The 20,486-nt window shown below is 33.3% G+C and overlaps 1 protein-coding gene across 4 annotated transcripts in view; it reads left to right on the top strand.

Moving 5' to 3' along the window:
* LOC6045821 (cytosolic purine 5'-nucleotidase) overlaps positions 1-20,486 on the top strand; it is a 105,108-nt gene that overhangs the window by 60,391 nt on the left and 24,231 nt on the right. Inside the window, exons 1-2 of one of the 4 annotated variants that reach the window (XM_038254917.1) lie at positions 3,829-4,033; positions 9,396-9,729. The exons of 2 other annotated variants lie outside the window; for them this stretch is intronic. In XM_038254917.1, coding sequence (XP_038110845.1) covers positions 9,590-9,729 — 140 coding nt within the window. In that variant the 5' untranslated portion in view covers positions 3,829-4,033; positions 9,396-9,589. Of the gene's footprint in view, positions 1-3,828; positions 4,034-9,296; positions 9,730-20,486 lie in introns of those variants that run through there. One more of the 4 variants, XM_038254922.1, reaches the window with a different exon arrangement.

Below are 20,486 nucleotides of genomic sequence, written 5' to 3'. Positions count from 1 at the left end.
ATTTTTGAAAGGCCGAGAAAAGTCTCTATATTTTGCTTTTTTGAACTTTGTTGATACGACCCTTAGTTGCTGAGATATTGCTATGCAAGTGTTTAAAAACAGGAAAATTGATGTTTTCTAAGTCCACCCAAACAGCCAACAATTTTCTAACGTCGTTATCTCAGCAACTGATGGTCCGATTTCCAATGTTAAACCATGAAACACTCGTGAATTTTTTGATCTTTTCGAAAATAAAATATTTTCAAAATTTTTAAACCAGGACTAATATTTTAAAAGAGCGTAATATTGAACATTGATTTAAAAAATCATAACTTTCATAAAACCTTATTGAAAGCCATTTGGCTTATATTGTCACCAGGTTTTATGTCCGAGACATAAAACCTTCTTAAAACATTTAAATCAGCTCATGCTTATTGGTTGCTGTGAAAGCCAACATAAAACTTATAAGCAATCAAGATGCTACCATAAAACCTCATTAAAACTAGGTGGTGGCTAGTTGGTTTAAAAATGTTACTTGGGCAATCTTTTGGCCCTGCGAGTCAGATCTGGTTTTTCTGATGCAGTGGCGGACCGGAACGAATGGAACCTTATTTTATTACGAAACGCAGTTGGGGGGAAGGGAGGGTCGGAGGCCATGTTACGCTACATACAAAATTTTAAAATTGTTTGGAAATTTTGTTACGAGGGGGGGAGGGAGTCTAAAAATCCATTTTTTTTTTGTATTACGTAATAGAGCAGTTCTCTAGGATTTCGGTCATTTTTTGTATTTTTTTATCCAACTGAAACTTTTTTGGTGCCTTCGGTATGCCCAAAGAAGCCATTTTGCATCATTAGTTTGTACATATAATTTTCCATACAAATTTTGCAGCTGTCCATACAAAAATGATGTATGAAAATTCAAATATCTGTATCTTTTAAAGGAATTTTTTGATCGATTTGATGTCTTCGGCAAAGTTGTAGGTATGGATACGGACTACACTGGAAAAAAATGATACACGGTAAAAAAAAAATTGGTGATTTTTTATTCAACTTTTTATCACTAAAACTTGATTTGCAAAAAAACACTATTTTTATTTTTTTTATTTTTTGATATGTTTTAGAGGACATCAAATGCCAACTTTTCAGAAATTTCCAGGTTGTGCAAAAAATCATTGACCGAGTTATGAATTTTTAAATCAATACTGATTTTTTCAAAAAATTGAAATTTTGGTCGCAAAAATTTTTCAACTTCATTTTTCGATGTAAAATCAAATTTGCAATCAAAAAGTACTTTAGTGAAATTTTGATAAAGTGCACCGTTTTCAAGTTAAATCCATATTTAAGTGTATTTTTTGAAAATAGTCGCAGTTTTTCATTTTTTTAAATTAGTGCACATGTTTGCCCACTTTTGAAAAAAATATTTTTGAAAAGCTGAGAAAATTCTCTATATTTTGCTTCTTCGGACTTTGTTGATACGACCCTTAGTTGCTAAGATATTGCAATGCAAAGGTTTAAAAACAGGAAAAAATTTCAAATCAAGACTAACATTTCAAAAGGTCCAAACATTCAAAATAACGTCCTTTAAAAATGTTGGTCTTGGTTTAAAAATTATGAAAATATTGTTTTCGAAAAGATCGGAAAATTTCACAAATGTTTCATATTTTAACATTGATAATCGGACCATTAGTTGCTGAGATATCGACATTGAAAAATTGGTGGGCTGTTTGGGTGAGACTTAAAAAACATCAATTTTCCTGTTTTTAAACCATTGCATTGCAATATCTCAACAACGAAAGGTCGTATCAACAAAGTCCGAAGAAGCAAAATATAGAGAATTTTCTCAGCTTTTCAAAAATATTTTTTTCAAAAGTGGGGAAACATGTGCACTAATTTAAAAAAATGAAAAACTGCGACTATTTTCAAAAAAGTCACTCAAATATGGATTTAACTTGAAAACGGTGCACTTTATCAAAATTTCACTAGAGTACTTTTTGATTGCAAATTTGATTTTACATCGAAAAGTGAAGTTGAAATTTTTTTGCGACCAAAATTTCGATTTTTTGAAAAAATCAGTATTGATTTAAAAATTCATAACTCGGTCAATGATTTTTTGCACAACCTGGAAATTTCTGAAAAGTTGGCATTTTATGTCCTCTAAAACATATCAAAAAATAAAAAAAAAATAAAAATAGTGTTTTTTTGCAAATCAAGTTTTAGGGATAAAAAGCTAAATAAAAAAATCACCAAATTTTTTTACCGTGTATCATTTTTTTCCAGTGTAGTCCGTATCCATACCTACAACTTTGCCGAAGATACCAAATCAATCAAAAAACTCCTTCAAAAGATACAGATTTTTGAATTTTCATACATCATTTTTGTATGGACAGCTGCCAAATTTGTATGGAAAATTATATGGACAAACAAATGATGCAAAATGGCTTCTTTGGGCATACCGAAAGCACCAAAAAAGTTTCAGCCGGAATAAAAAATACAAAAATTAAAATTAAAGAAAAAATACCGATTCCGTAGAGAACTGCTCAATAACAGGACGCTCCCTAATGTTAAAAAAAAGTTGATAAAGTTAACAATTTGTTTTCATTAAATTTTTTTTCATTATGTTCTTTTAAAGTAAACAAAAAAAAATACGACATGTGAATATTTTCATTTAAATTACTTATTATTATTTTTTATTACCAGCCATAAGGGCCACTCATACAACTATTTTGAATAGCCATCGTGTGCCGGACGTTACATTAATTTAAATGAGATCCGGCTTCAAAAAAGTTCATAAATAATTCAAGTGGTCAAAACTCGAGGCAGGGTTGCCAGATCTTTAATATTTTGGACTCGTTGGAAAGGTCTTTCGATTACCTAGCCAACATTGGGTTATATGACGGGTTGGGGCACAAATTTCATCTATTTGTGTAGCTCCGGAATAAAAAAAAAGTTTACGAATATCACTTAAGTGGTCAAAAATCGAGACAGGGTTGCCAGATCGATTGGTCGCATTATGGATCCGGACATAGTTTACTTACATTTAAATGAGATCCGGCTACAAATGTCACAGTACTCCATAAAAATCCACAGGAGTTTTGCAAACTTTATTACATTTTTGCTCTATTTTATAATGTACTATTTACTGTGTGCTTATCAATATCGATTAAAAGTTAATTGCGGTGGGCCATTTATTTTTCAATGCATATTTTATAACAGCTTCAACTAACAAATAATATCATTTCAAGTCATAATGCCTTGGTTACATACGAAGTTGTGTAAACCATCATCATCATTAAAAGAAGAAAATCCATAAAATGAATCCCAAATCTGCACAATCCTCCTCCCCCCCTTAAATGCATTCTCACATGCCAGCCAACTATAGTAGATAGATGGAACTCTTCTAGTGGTCTTTGCGGTGAGGTGGAGCTTTTCAAATTTTATCGTCTTCTCTTCCACGACGGCGAAGTGTAGAAGAACGAAAGGTAGTGTTCGTCCGACAACGTTGCAGAGCGGTAGAACTAGCCAGCTAGCTCCATCCTTCTACTAGGCTAGTAATCGGGATTAGTGGTGCCGCTAGAAGTGAACAGCGAGAGAGAGTGTACATCATAAATCTGCCAGTGTTTCACAGTTTGCACATCAAGTGTGGATTTTTGCTCAGATAGTGCAGCTGTGACGTTGCTGGACGGAGTTGTGTAACAACTTTACAACTTCCAAATTTCGTCGTTTAAAGTGTTTGTTTCAGCAGGGAGAGAGTGACCTTTCTCTCTCGCGGAAAAATTCGCGACGTGAGAATCGCAGCACTAAATTGGGGTGGAGAAGGTACCTACTCGCCAGCTGACTCGGCGGCCTTGCAGTTCAGTGTCAAGTTCAGGCCCCCAGGGACTGGCTGGCCAACCAGGGTCAAGGTGGTTAGCCGTCAGCTGTTCTGAGGGTGGTGATGGTGGTGGTCTAGAAGGGAGAGAAAGTTGTTGTTGTTCTAGTGAATGATGTGGGAAAGTGGCTTTTGGCGTGTGGAAAATAACGGAGAGCAAGAGTTATGATGCGGTGTTTATCGACGGTGGAAAATTTTGTTGCATAATCGATTTTTAGTGTGCTACTTCACTCGTGTGTGTTTGTTATGTTACGTTCGGTGTGGAATGGGAAGCGTCGCGTCTAGTTTAGCGGGAGATCAAGGGATATGTTGACTTTAATTTTCGAAAAGTAAATTTATTAAAATATTAATGATTTTTTTATGAATTAAACATTTGTCAAACAAAAATTTAAATTAAAAGATGTTTACCGTATAATCAATATGTTTGTATACAGTCCAGACTAGATTATCCGAAACCTCGATTATCCGGTGGTTTGTATGGGCCTTCAGATAATCGAATCATGAAACAATGTTTTTTTAGCTTCAAACTCGATTTCTGCGATCTCATTTATTAAAATTTGAGTAGTTATGGGTCTATTAAATAACATAATGCATTTTTTCAAAATTTTATCACCGAAATTTGGCTGCCATCTTGGATTTAAAAAAAAATCTAAATCACTTTTGAGTAGTTTACTTTTCCCGCGGTGCATCTGAAAGCTTAAATCTTCTTCTTTAATATGAATATAACATCTCAAAAGGGTTTTTCTTAAACCCAAGTTACAGCGATTCTAAAATGGCCATTTTATGAGATTTTGTACAATGCTCTACACACAAAAAAATATTTCCGAATGTTACATCATTTATGATGTAACACTTTTGCACGTCATTAAACATTTAAATTTAAATGCAAATTGATGTAAATTTGCGACAAATTATACGTAAAAACATGATTTTACGTGTGATTCAACCGTTTACGTCGAATCTCAAGTTTACATCAACTGAGTTTACATGTGATTCATTTTTTCCGTGTCGAGTAAATTCACATATTTTTTTCTGTGTATGAGAAAATTTACATGAATTAATCAGTATCAAAACTGCTCTTAGTGAGCTCAAATGCAGGTAAAATTGGTTTGTGGACAACCGTGGTCGAACCTGGTTTTTATGGCAACTAGGATGGTCTTAGATGACCTAGGGTGGTTCATATTCGTTCACTCTCATAAGTTATGATTTTTTTTTAATTCGCGTAGAAAGAAAAATAAAAAAACATTTCAAATTAAAATACATAACCTGTTTAAAATAGTAAAGCAGCTGAGGATATGATATCTGATTAGGGTGGCTACGTATTTTAACATATTTTTATTTCTCTACGTTTTCGTAAATCGACTTTTATTTGTATTTTATTATAGGATAAAACTTTCCATGCATTTACTATGTTAAAGGGTGCCATTTTGCATCATTAGTTGTTCCATACAAAGCTTTATACAATTTTGCCAATACAAAATGGGAATGTGAATATCCGTAAACATTACACATTTTCTTATCGATTCAGCGTCTTGAAAAAGTTGTAGGTTATGATTTGAACCCTTAAAAATAGTTTCAGGGAAAAATGCACACATTGGAAATTCATATTAGAAGTTGATTTATTCCCAAACCTCTTATTTTATTTCTGAAAATTTGTTATATTTGTTAGGAAACATCTTTTAGGCTAGTGTTCATGTTTTGTTGTTAAACCTGCTACTAAATTTGTTTGATTAAATGCACCGTTATCATTATTTGCATTTATTTGCAATTAATTTGAGCCACCCTAATCAGATATTATAGCCTCAGGTGCTTTACTATTTTAAACTGGTTACGTATTTTAATTTGAAGTGTTTTTTTATTTTTCTTTCTATGCGAATTTAAAAAAAATCACATCTTATAAGAGTGAACGAATATGAACCACCCTAGGTCATCTAAGACCACCCTAGTTGTCATAAAAACCAGGTTCGACCACGGTTGTCCACAAACCAATTTTACCTGCATTTAAGCTCACTAAGAGTAGTTTGGATACTGATTATTGCGATATTCATGTAAATTTTCTCATAGAGCATTGTACAAAATCTCATAAAATGACCATTTTTGAATCGCTGTAACTTGGGTTTAAGAAAAACCCTTTTGAGATGATATATTCATTTTAAAAAAGAAGTTTTAAGCTTTCAGATGCACCGCGGAGCGTATTTTTTGTGTCCCCCTCGAAAAGATACAAACATTTGAAAAAGGCCTATTAAAAACTTTAAAAACGCTGTAACTTTTTACCAAAATGACCTAGCGACTTCGTTGACATTTCAAAAGACGCGTATTTTAATGTTTCAGATATGTCCCGAAGACACCAAAATTGCCAAAAACAATACAAAAAAGATACGCAATAAAAACACTTTTTTGATGGGCCACCCTACTGCTTTTCATATAAAATGCTGTAGAATGATCAGATTAAGAGATAGAGATTTGGTGTCTTCGACAAAGTTGTTTGAAATGGCTAGTACTACAATGCTACCGAAGAAAGTACACCTATATCTCATCTAGAAGCGAAGATAGTTTTTGAAAATAATAGAAATTGTTGGACCACCCTAATATCGTTTTGACCAAAAGATGTAGAATTTCATTTTTAACAAATGCTTCTTAGACTTCGAAGGTCGAAAATGCATCCCTGAAGCGGAAATAAATTATTCCTGCTAAATTTACGTTTCCGACCACTGTGGAATGGAAGCTCGTAAAGCACCAGATTTGATAAACCCGGTTAGCCACTTTCGCACCGAATCCGATGACGATGTTTTCACAAAAATGGGTGGCAACTTTTCCCTTCTCGCTCACGTCCACAGGGAGGGTAGCGAACTGGTTTCCAGTCGAATTTTGAGCGTCCTTGCTCAAACTGCCTGGCTTTGCAGGTAGCGCTTCGGCATTCTTTAGCTTCTTCAAATCTGCCGATCCTGCTGGTGAGGACCGTCTCTTTTTCTTGCCGTGAGGCATTTTTTGCACTTTTCAGGAGCTAATATCGAGGAGTACCTCACTGATTGGTGGTCCACAAAAGAATCCAGACAATAATTTATAGGACCTATTCAAAAAAACTCTGGATTTCAACATTTTCCCATTCAAATATTCACTTTATGTAAGTCAAGAATATTCTTCGTTTTGGAGAAGTCTTTTTTTAGACGATGACTCAGCACTTTTCCACTCTTGCACCTAAAAAAACCAGATGGCAGCACGATGTAACGCCACGTCCCTATTCTCTCCAACGAGCGCAGGCCTGTTTTGGGTGTATTTAACTATTGCTAAGTTGATAAACATGTAGAAGCTTAAATAAAACAAAGATGAATTGGAACAGACAATAATTACATTAAAATAGCTATAAAAATTATTGTACATTTTCAAATATGTTCCATAAAACCATTGTCCCATGTGCGTTTATGAGCATTATAGTAGAAAAAAAACTATCACAAAATACTTGTCACGATTATGATACTGAGCAACTCTCTACGAAATCGTTTTTTTTTTTGCAATTTAAATTTTTGTATTTTTTAATCCGGCTGAAACTTTTTGTGTGCCTTCGGTATGCCCAAAGAAGCCATTTTGCATCATTAGTTTGTCCATATAATTTTCCAAACAAATTTGGCACGGTATTTTTTGTGATTTTTAGTTTAACTGTTTGTCACTATAACTTGAATTCCAAAAAAACACTGTTTTTATTATTTTTTTCAATTCAATTGTGTTTTTATTAAAATTTGACTGTTCTGCTCCAGGAAACATCCATTTGCAATTCAGAGATTTGGAGAACCTTTCAACTGAGATCAATTCATAAGCCTTTGCAGGGAGGATACATATTTCTACGATTAGATTTTGCTAACTGGATGTTCGTTTAGGGAAATTTTATTTTTTGATTTTTTCAAAGGGACATCAGATGCCAACTTTTTAGAAATTTCCAGGCTGTGTAAAAAATATTTGACCGAGTAATGAATTTTTGACCAATACTGATTTTTTCAATGATACAGATACAGATTTTAAAAATTTCATAAATAATTTTTATATGGACAGATGCCAAATTTGTAAGGAAAATCATATGTACAAACTAATGATGCAAATAGCTCCTTTGGACATACCGAAGGCAGCAACAAAGTTTCAGTCGGATAAAAAATGAAATAACTGATATCTCAGAGAATTACTCAGTTGTTAAAAAAAATTAGAAAATAGTGGCGGAGCATTCTCAGCGACTTCAACTTCAGCTTCTACAGATTTTTACAACCTGAAATGAAGCATTGGTTTCTCTTTAACCCCATGAAACGTTTGACAATGAACCCCACAACGATAAAACTGTAATCCAATTCAGTTGTTAAACCCACTAAACCCCATCAGGATTATAAACCGTACTTGATTTTGAAATATTGATTCCCGGGCAGACGGTTATAACAAAATTAATAATATTTCAATAACAAATCCTGTTAAAATGACAAAATGTGTTATTATTTTAACCTGTGTTCAACTTCAAGAAGAAAAAATAATAACAGTTTCTGATAAAATAACAAAATTTGGTATTGAAGTGATATTAAATTGAAAATGTTTAATAACACGCTAATAAGAGGAAATGTTATACATTTCAAAAACTCTACTTATAACAAAATTTGTTATTCGTTCGGTATACTGACTTAGAAATAAAATTACCATAAATCGCACAAATGGAAAAGTTTCTAAGTGTCCATAACACAATCTGTTATTATTTTTTCTTATGTTAAATATGTTTAGATCTTTGGGATAATTTTGTCTAATTTCGTCGGGGTCATTATTTTGGCCATGAAATGGGGTCCTTAAGCTAAAATTATTCTTAAAAGTTGAAATTTTCAAAATTGATTTTTTTTAATTATTTGATATACCCCCTAAGGGATTTTACTAAAATTGGCTAGAACTACCCGGGCAGACGGTAATAACTAAATTCATGCCATTTCAATAACAAATACTGTTAAAATAACAGAAACTGTTATGGAATATTCTTGCAAAATTCATTTTTTCATAAGAGTTCAATAACAGTTTATGTTATCATAACAAATTTTGTTATTGATCTGATATTGGTAGACAGCCAAAACAACTTTGCAATAACATTTTTTGTTATGGAAGAATACCTCAAACTGTTATTGGGATGATCGGATTAGTTGTTAAAATAACAAAAAATAATAACAAAGATTTGTTCGAAGAATAACTTAAAATGTTATTAGTCTGTTATAACAATAACAATCCAATAACAAAAAAATCATAACGGCGAATAACAAATTTTGTTATAAAAAACATAAAATGTTATTGGTCTAGTATTTTCAAATATCAAAAAATGTTATTCCCAAGTTATTTCCGTCTGCTCTTCGTATCCTCTGAAAATCCCCGCTAAAACAGATAGAGCGTCCAAAATACATCATTCCACTCACCGAAATTGCATGATAACACTACGCAGGTGATAAAAACCAAACCAAAGCCCAAAACGTTCCCAAGCCACGATGAGCTGCTTAACTTTGTTCTAATCCCGTAAAATACCCCACATCTGTGCCCGCAGATTTGATGGACTTTGGTCCGCGGTGGATTTCCAATCGTCGATCGATCGTTTTCTGTTTAGTGTGTAATTTCGAATGTGTGATTGAATTTAAAAAAACGACCACCAAATCGTCCCACCATCTGGCAGCACTGTTTGTGGTGAAAAAAAGAGAGTGAAAAAAAATCGCGCAATAAAACACCCCCTCGTGGACGACAATGTCGCAGGAATCGAACCGCTGGCAGCCGGGACGGAGACGGGGCCGGCTCTCCAGCCCGCCCAGCTGTTCCTCGTCGTCCTGTTCCAGCTTCGAGGAGGACGACCTGTGTGTTTATAAGCTGCTTCCGGCACCTCATGAGTGAGTGTTTTCCAGCGTGTGGGACACGATTTTCATTTTATTGCGTTTGATTTTGCTTTTTTTTCGCACTGGTTATAGCTTTAAAGATGATAGATGCATTTTTCAGTAAAAAATGGCCTTTTTCATTATTTTTTTTGTGTTAAGTAATCTCTACGTTTTTGCAAGTTTCCTTAATACACAAACAGAAAAAAAAAACAGATTTTTTAACTGACTTTGTATTACTCTTTTTATTATTTTTACATGTCTATTATTTTTATAAGGCATCTTCTGTGCTACAGTTTAAATCATGTACCGTACACTGGGGTATAATTGGTAGCCAGAGTGACATTGCTGGGATCAAGATTTTTTGCAAAATTAAAAACGAATAAAATACAAACGGAATGGTATAGAACCATACCGACCTTGGTAAAATACCTCATGAAGCAGTTTTCAACAAATTTTGATAAAACATTGATAAAACGGACTCCACACTTTCGGATTCCTTGGGCAATTTCACACTTAGAACAGTCGAAATTAGTTTGTATGTTACAAAGTTTGTCATGTTATTTAAACAGAATTCAAACATATTTTGAGATTTATATGCATTTTTAAGCATATTTGGAAAATGTATGAATCATGCTACAAAATTGGTTTAGGTGGTAACAAAAATAGATATTTTGAACTTTTTATTCACTTGACCTTAAATGTGTATACCTTTTATTCAATGTCAAAAAACTTTGTTAACTTTTTAGTGTATTTTTTTCTTCAAATAAGGCATTTTAAAAGTCTTCCAAGTTTTTAAACAATTTTCAACAAAACTATTTTTAAGCACTATCGACAAAAAATACTTTTTTGAAAAAAACCTACATTGGCATTGTGTGACCTATGCCAGAACATGTTTTAAAAATATATATCTTGAGACAAGCCTTACCGTTTGAATAACATTTGAATTATAACTTGAAATTCCATCATTGTCACCCCTGCACAGTATAAAATAATGTTAATTTGGGAGGTGCAATATTGGAAGATTGAATAATATATTTTTAATGTTGTAATTTTACCTCAATTTAGACTGAAAAGTGGCATTACACTAGAAAAGTAGTAAAATTACACATTTTTTTCTGACATAAAAGATGTACCCCTTCCCAGGTGTAAGATTACCGTGATTTTTTCTGTATGTTTACGGTACGGGAGATATATTTTTTTGAAATCACATTTTTTGATAAAATGCACCGTTTTTAAGTTGTACACAGTAAAAAAAATGTGTAAATTTGGAAATAAGTAATTTGGAAAAATGGTAAAATTACACATTCTCCTTCCGAAATCTAATATTACCATTAGGCATTTTAAGGTGATTTTTATTTTGAAAAAAGTTTAGTTTTTTACCCATGCAAAAAATATTTCCGAAAAGCTGTAAAAAAAATCTACAAAATTCCTTATTTTACTTTGTTGATTGTACAGCTGGATGCTGAGAAACACAGTACAAAAAATCATGGTAATATTACATCTGGGAAGAGGTAAATCTTTTATGTCAGAAAAAATGTGTAATTTTTCCTCTGAAAATGTGTAATTTTACCACTTTTCTGGTGTAATGTCACTTTTTCAATCTAAATTGATGTAAAATTACATCATGAAAGAAGTAATATTTAACCTTCCAAAATTTACACATTTTTTACTGTGTACAAGGCTTAAATTAAAAAATAAAGACCTGAAAAATTGCTTTTCTCAGTGTAAGTGCCTTTATTTTTTAATTCGCGATATCTCGGAAGCTATTATTTAGATTTTCAACGTTGATTTTTTTACTATTGTGAAAATTTCTCTTTTTTCTATAAACATTTAATTTCAAAATTGAAAAATCTACCTTGACATCCGAAAATGTCCAAAGTGTTTATAGTTATTTCAAAAACGTTCTCAAAAGTTCGAAATTATTTTTAATGAAAAATCAGGTAATGTCACACAAGTTTTACTTTTTAACATTTGAAATCGAACCAATACTTTCCGAGATATCGGGCCTATTAGGTGATACAAAGTCTTCTAAAAAAAGAAAAATGTAGAAAATTTTCCAAACTCGCAAAAATCGCAAATGTTTTTTGCATTTTTCCTTTTTTTCATAAAATTTTAAAATTTGTGAATTCTTGAGAATTACTATATTTTGAAATCGACTAGCTTTACTATCATCATGTTTTTGGTTGTTCTCTAGCTTTTCGTGATTTTTAATTTTAGTTTATTTTATAAGGATTCACGCTTGGCATTTTAAAAATTCTTAATATTTAGGTCGATGCAAATATTTTTTGAAGGGCCTGTCCTTCAACTCTGACCAAAATCGATCAAATGAAAAAAAATACATATAAAAATTGAAATCACAAGTTCAATATTTGTATGAAAAAAAAAACATTTTTTCGCGAAAAAATAACTTTTTGCGCTACTGTGCATTGGACTTTTACAAAACTATTTTCAAAACAATCGCAGGAAAATGCATTTCAACTTGTTTTCTGCCTATTGAACTTCTATTTCCGTTGAAATTTTGAAGTGCCTCGAAACAAAATTGTTTTTCCCCCTAATTTTTCAAGCCGATTTCGACATAAACTTTGACAAATATTTACGGAATAGGTTTATTCTTTAATTTTACTATTTGAATTTTTTTAATCCGGCTGAAGTTTTTTTTATTGTCTTCAGTATGCTCAAAGAAAACATTTTGCTTAATAAGTTTGTCCATATAGTTGTCCATACAAATGTGGCAGCTCTCCATGCGAAAAGAATATATGAAAATTCAAAAATCTGTTTCTTTTGAAGAATTGTTTTAATCGATATTAATTCGGCAAAGTTGTAGGTATGAATAAGGACTACACGGAAAAAAATGATGCACGGTAAAAAATGGTGATTTTTTATTTCAGTTTTTGTAATTTAAACAAGATTTGCAAAAAAACTTTTTTTATGTGTTTAAGGGGTCATCAATTGCCAACTTTTCAGAAATTTCTAGAATGTGCAAAAAATCTTTGTTATATTTTTTTTTGTGTCAATACAGATTTTTTCAAAAAATCAAAATTTTGGTTGCAAAATAGTAGTTTATGCAACAAGTTGCAAAAAGAGGATTTTTTCAGCACGAGTCGTACATTTATCCAACGAGGTTCACCGTGTTGGATAAATACGACGAGTGCTGAAAAAATCAAGTTTTGCAACGAGTTCCATACAACACTTTTTGCAATTCCAAAAAACACCCATTGAGTGAAATTTTAAGTTAAATTTTTATGTATTTTATCAATAAATCGTTTAAATAAAAAAAATTGTTGAAAAGTGTTACTTTTCAAAACAAATGCTGAAAAGTTCAATTTTTCAGCACCCATTTCATTGCTGAAAAGAAGAACATTTTTAGATGTAAAATTGAATCTGCAATCAGAAATTTTGATTAAGTGCACTGTTTTCAAGCTGTAGCAATTTTTAAGGTAACTTTTTTGAAAATAGTCGCAGTTAGTTAGGCCGTTGCAAATATTTTCCAAAGTTTATGTCCCTCGGCTCTGACCAAAGTCGAGGGGGGGGGGTTGCAAAAAAATAAAAAAATATATGAAAATTGAAATTACAAGCCTAGGTTTCAACATTTGGATTAAAAAAAGTTTTTTTTAAATTTATCTTTATTCATTTTTCTTTTTCCATGTACATTCATTCAGTTAAAATATTATTGAGTGTCCAATCACAATCGATGACTTTTCACCTCAATTTTAAATACTAGCAACTTTTATTTATTCATGAAATATTCAGTGATTTCAAATGTAGGGGGTCCTACATGTACAAAAGGGAAAAGGGATACCTTAAAACTAACTTATAAACTATATAAAGAGCGAATCAATGCAGCTGAAGAATGCAATGATTTTTGTCGAAATGCATCAATTATCTTATTGGACATAACATCCAAAGTGTCAACTTCGGCTAATTGATGAAGTTCACTGGTGCTGAACCAGGGAGGAAGTTTCAGAATCATTTTCAGAATTTTGTTCTGAATCCTCTGAAGTTTTTTCTTCCTGGTTAAGCAACAGCTTGTCCAGATCGGCACAGCATAAAGCATGGCAGGTCTGAAAATTTGTTTATAAATTAACAGTTTATTCTTGAGACAAAGTCTAGAATTCCTGTTAATAAGTGGATACAAACATTTAATATATTTGTTACATTTAACCTGGATACTTTCAATGTGATCCTTGTAAGTAAGGTTTTTGTCAAAAGCAAGTCCAAGATATTTCACTTGATCCTCCCACTTTAAATTTACCTCATTCATCTTTAGGATTAAAAAGAGTTTTAAAATGCTTTTTACAGGCGTACAGTTGCTTTCCAATCATTAGTTTTGAAAATATCGAGGTATTGACGGAATTTTTTTCCCCAAAAAAATTTTTTTTTTTCGTGGGACTGTACATAAGTATTTCATGAAAATTCAAAATGTTTTCAAAGGAGTTCAAACATGCTAAATATGATTATAAACGCGGGAAAATGCACTTTAACTGGTTTTCAGTTGGTTAAACTTTAATTTTCAATTACTAAAAATGAAACAAGAAAAATATAAAACAAGAGTGATGAAGTTTTTGTAGAACAAAAATTGCTCAAAATCACTTCCTGAACACGGGAAAAACAAAATATATCCAAAAAAAATGGGCAGTAGAGGGTTAATAATCGGATCAATAATTCCCAACATATATACATATATGTCGATTGAATTTTAGGGTGATTATGGGTAATACTCAGAAAATTCTCATTTTTTTATTTTATTTTCAAAGAGGAAATTATACAGAGTTTCCTGATCTGTTTATTTTTCCAGAAATTAACCTATTTTTTATTTTCAATAACTTTAGCCTTTAATATGTCTAAAATCCGTGAAAATTAATATTTGATGAATTTAATCTTAAATATGACAAAATTCCAAAATAGTAAGATTCATCATAGGTCTTAACATGATTTTTTGAAATGTTCTTAAGACCGTTTCCCATGATTTCGCTACCGATAATTAGGTATTGGATTGGAACAATGCACACACACACACACTACATTCTTACACGGTTTGATTCTTTCAGCACGTATTGCATATAGTGCTCAAGGGATTGCAAACTTTTTTTTTAAACATACCGCCAAATGTTCTTTACGTCAGCTCTAGATCGAAATGTTTCGACTCGAAAGTACTAATGGATTCCGATGCTTTTAAAAATTTCCTGCAGCACAGATATTTCTCCATTCAGAACCCCCTAACACGCGTATCAATTTCCCATTCACAACCCCCAATGCCACGTGTTCCCACCCCGTGGCGTTCTGTTCCACAGAAAACTTTTCCATGCAAATCGTCCGTACCAGACCCAAAATCTAACCAAAGGAGTGAAGGTTCAATTGGCCAGAACCGATTTCCCGAAAAAAAAAGTCAATCTTCCATCACGATCCATACAAAAGAAGAAGACCATTTGTCACGAATCGAAGCTTAAATTGATTGGATCTCGGTGGCCGGAGATCATCCGCGCGGAGGCACTTTTCAGCGGGCCCTGTTTTGGCATGTTCAGAGCGAGGGAAGTTTTGACGTTCTGGAATGAAAATCCTCGTGACGAGACGGAAAAAAGCAAGCTTTGTACATGGGAGGCACGAGCAGGCAGATTAGAGTGATCAAAAGGATTTCCTTTTTTGTGTGTGTGTGTCTTTTTTGCACGTTTTCGATGGAGTTGAGATTTCGATCGAATCCTTAGAAAATCCACGTGAGTATTGATTTCGGTAGCGCGAAGGGCGAAAAATTCTTCGAAATTCAACGGACGTAGCAAACGTAAAGATGTGCTTGCGTGTGAAATGTGAAAACAAGTGTGAACTTTACAAAGTTTTTCATCTGTTCAATTTGGGGGGAAATATCTTTCAGAGTTCTCTAGAAAATCGGCAAATTTAAAAAGAGACAATTGTGAATGAGTATTCAAAAATCCTTTTGACTAGTCTTGAATTTTTAAGATACTAGTCAGAAAAATCAACCTAAGAAAAGAATAACTTCGGTGAAAGTTACTCTTATACAAGATTTAACCAGCCATCCAAAAGAAGCTACCAAATCTAATCGCTTTTATTACGGATTAGCACTTTAAACAGCACTTGAGCCACCATTTTTGGCCGCATATCGTATCCCATAATAATGCGCCACATCCGACTGTACGGAAAGGGCTTAACGATAACGATAATGAGCAGCTGAGACAGCCACCACTGTTTTTGTTTTTCCTGCAGCAAAAGGGTTTTCGCTACCTACAGCACAGGATAAACGTAATAAAAAAAAAACAATCCAAAAGTTTGTTGTGCTGGTTCGAGCCCTGAAAAATGTGTTTGCACCGGTTGTTTTGCTTGGAAAGTATTTTTGGCGTCATGCACGTTGGATGATCCTTTAATGCTTTTTCGAAAGCGAGGAAGACTCTTTCAAATTATGACAGAAAAAAATTCAAATTTCAAGGCACAACTGCACTTCATTTTTCCAATTTCCCAAGAAGTAGTGTTGTTGCTAATAATTTCCGCAAGCGCCTGAAATAACGAGCTGTAATTTGTCTCAAAAAGGACAACAAAGTTTTGCCCGAAATCACCTTTTGTTTCGGATGGAAAACTCCCCAGCTTTAGCGAATCACCAGCTAATAAAAAGCAACAACATCGCGAAAAGGCGAATAAACTTGGTGTCGTTTGGCAAGCGCCGCGCGCCATGACGGTTGATGAGGCACGCGACTTGGGCCGAAAATCTTTGGAAAGTTGGTACACACCGACGAACGGACAGGTTGTAAAATTGTGAATGACAGGCTGTTTTCGGGGAGCGTGGTGGCAACAATGTCCTAAAATTTATTTGGATTTAAGCTTGCAAGTTCCTGCTCGAACCTTGGAGTCCGAAGGCTTGAATAGGAAGGGTACCCAAACCTCTTTCTACTCCAAAGAACCTTCCATCCAAGGTTCGAACTGACGACCTTTGGATTGCGAATCCAACCGCCGCCAGCGATTCCACCGGAGTTTGGTAGGGTAGAGGACCCAGAAATCGCCCACTTTATAGTGGCGTTTTAATAAAGTGCTCTGAAGAGCCTATTTTCGCCCCCCTAAATCCAATTTTCACCCACCCTTGGAACCAGTTTTCGCCCACGACAAAAATCAAGAAATCAAATGAAATTATGACACAAAGCTAAGCAAATATGGTCTCCTATTGATACACAACATGTTCCCGAAGCTAAATTTTATTGTTGTGCACATATTTTGTCATACATATTATAAATTGAGGTTCAAAAAATCCTAGGAGATTTTTTTTTCAGATATCGTACTTATTTTGAGATTCTCTGTCTATTATAACTAAAACCAAAACATGTTCTCACTCTCACTAAAAAAATATAACTAATTTGTGATAGAACTCATGTGTCCCTGTTCAACCAAGATAAGGGCACACAGTTACAATTAGCTCCATGTTGTTGTTGATTTTGTTAGGGGAGCTTTAATCCTATGGGTCATTTGCTCCCGAAATTACTCAATATAAAACATCGAGTACCTCTTAATAAAAATATTAAAGCACATGACATTGTGTAACTACTTCTCCATCCTCAACATTTGAACCAAAACCCCTTATGAATGAAAGTAATTAAAATGATTATTTAACCTTTAAAAATAATCAAGAATGTTCCAAATATATTTTCAAGCACATTTCGCTGCGATTAGAAAAGTTTTTATGGTAAACGAAAACTGGTTCTAGATAAAATCTTAAAACACAATACTAGATTTCGCCCTGGTCGAAAATTGGATCGAATGTTTTTTCATGACCCCAGAAATCGCCCACTTTATTTTATTGAAAAAGCCTTTGGTAAACGTTTAAAACAGGTAAATCACTAGATTTTCATTAAATTCAGACATACAGTGAACTAATGAATTATTCATTCACATTATTTTCGGACAAAATAAGTTGTTTTCCCTCATTAACATTATTACCCGCTGCAGTCTAAATTGACAAAAATATGGCGGCTGCAGTAAGGTTTTTTTGAAAAGCTTATAAAAACTTAATAAACAATAGAAATTCATTGGGAAAGTTTCAATTAGTACTTGAAATGAATAAATATGTAAACCTGCATAATAAATTCAACCAAAAAACGGTATGAGTTTGCTAAATACAGATTAAATCCAGTAGGTGGGCGAAAACTGGAGCAGGGCGAAAACTGGGTCCTCTACCCTATAGTGTTTGTATTTTTAGCGTGGAGACGACTCCTACACTTGGAATGGAGCAAACCTATGTCAAATAGGGAATCGGTTATACCCGACCCTCTCCGATTTCAATGAAACTTTGTAGACATGTTATCCTACGCTTATATTATCCATTTTTGTCTATATGGAGCCATTTACACTCGATAATAACATTTGAGAAGGGCAAAACAAATAAAAAAAAGTATCAAAAAGTGGTCAAAGACAAACTTGTAGGAAATTAACGGGCTTTCCGAAAAAAAATACACTGAACGAAAAATATAGGATGGAGCAACTCACCTAAAAAATACAAAAATCATTTACTGAAACTGCTTTTTTTTCCAAAAGTGCTCTAAACGTCAAAATTTTCAAAAACCGAACACGAGAGTCGATTTTCCAGACAATTTTACATAAAAGTCTCCATATTGACCATTGTCCTTAGTCCAATTCTTGTGAGCGGTTTTAAAAATAAAAATCTTGAAAAAATAGGTTTTTTGTTGGTGTTTGGCGATTTCTATATGACAGACTTGATTTGTCAGTCTCGAAAATATTTTTACCGGAAAGCTCGTCCAATTTCCCATAACTTTGTCTTTGACCACATTTCAATTGGATGTATGGGCTTACAGATATAAGCTAATTTACTATCCAGGTTACTATACCACACTGAAAAAATATTATGTTTTCAGTTATGAACAATGCAATTGGATTGGAAAAATGGATTATATAAGCGTAGGATAATATGTCTACAAAGTTTTATTGAAATCGGAGAGGGTCGAGAAAAAAGTACCTAAAAAATCCTGTTTTGGGCTGGAATTGCTCAATGACTTAACGGCCTAACATCAACTAAGGCCGGGCCGACGTTTTAGGGGAAATATACCCTTTCTAATCAAACACCTATCTTCGTCATATGGAGAGTTTGATGCTCGATTTAAGCTCCAAAAATACTATTTAGGCTATAAACTTACCAGCAACAGCACCGCCTCGAGTAAGCACGCAAATTTATGCCATTTACTGGCCAAAAAAATGCACTTTTGATCATAATTTGTATTTCGCGAGACCATTTCTCATCATTTTGGTGGCACACACATCCACACGCAAGATGAGAGGTTAACTGCTTAACGAAAGTCGCAATCAATATCTTTTCATTTGCGCAAACGATTTCAAAGCGCTTAAGATATAAAATTGCTTCCAACTCCCGGCAACATGTTCTTTTTCACATCCTTTAGTCACTCAATTGAAAAATAATCCCAAAACACGTAAATAATTAGCAAGCGCCATCAAAAAAACAAACGCGCCAAGTCTTTTGACGTTTGACTTTTGACGACCCATCCCAATCGAAGGCTGAAGAAAACCGAGCGAGAAGCGAAGGCAAATAAAGAACAAAGGGTGGCCACCAACACCACCAACATGCTGGTGCAGCGCCTGTTGGAGTGAGCCAGCGATGCCAGGAAATTTGTCTCTATAAATGCTACGTTTCGTGAGTGTTCGCTTAAAACTTCATCAATTTTTGCAGCATTTAGCTGACCCAAAAGAGCGCTGGAAGAAAAAAAGAACTAAGCTGAAAATAGAAAAATGGGCGTGGCTCGACTAATTAGAATGCATTTTTGATTTTTTTTAAATGCTTGTAAAAGGAATAGCATAACTTTTAATAAAAGTGAAAATAAACAGAAATGTTCACAAAATGTTGCTCTACTCGTTGGTGTACTTGCTTTTAGAGAATTTCATGGAACAATCCAGATTATCCAGCATCATTCAAACACGACCGCTTATTAGGCTTAAAATGGGAATATTACCCCTACTTCATGTACTGCCAACTGGGGAAAATCAGGACTACAGTCTGAATACAAACAGAAGATTTTAGAGCAATACAAAATTTAAAATCGGTATACTTATTTTGTTGTTCTGATCCTGTTTTAACCGAAATCAATCAAAAAAATCTAAACATTTTGCAAAAAAACGAATAAAACAGCTGTTTTAATTCGTTACTTTTGCCCTGATTTCCTCCATAAACCGGTGTTTGATGAAAAAATAATTAAATCTGATATTTATTTTATGAAGTTAAAAATCATAAATATACGTAAATACATCAGCAAGTTTAAAAAAAAATTAAAATTAAATAAAAAATATTTAATGGGCTAGGCATTTTGCGGATCTGTAATATTTTTTACAATTTTCCCTTATAATTCATATTAATATTTCCACATTCTTATCGATTATTGAGTATTTAACTGTTAATCCATCTATTTCCACAACCAAATCCGAATTTTCAGACCAAAATTTGATTATATTTTTTGATTTCGGGAATTCCCGGGAATATATATAAAAAATCCCGGGAAATAAGAAAATATTGCTCCAGCTGTCAATAAATTTTTCAGTCCCTTCAAATAGATTGCATTGATTTTTCGTTCTATAATTTGATTACTCCCGCTCTCGACGGTTCCTTCGATATCTATAACGAAAGAGTCCGCGGTATTACTAAAATGTTTAACTGTGCCTCATGCTAAACAATGCATATATGGAGTCGCCTTTTGCCAAACGTATTGTTTGAAATAGTATAAAAATAGCTCAAAAAAGCAAATATTTTTTTCACCTTG

This window comes from Culex quinquefasciatus, chromosome 1 (assembly GCF_015732765.1).
Source record: "Culex quinquefasciatus strain JHB chromosome 1, VPISU_Cqui_1.0_pri_paternal, whole genome shotgun sequence".
Classification (NCBI taxonomy): domain Eukaryota; kingdom Metazoa; phylum Arthropoda; class Insecta; order Diptera; family Culicidae; genus Culex; species Culex quinquefasciatus.
This window is presented reverse-complemented; position numbering and strand designations above follow the sequence as displayed.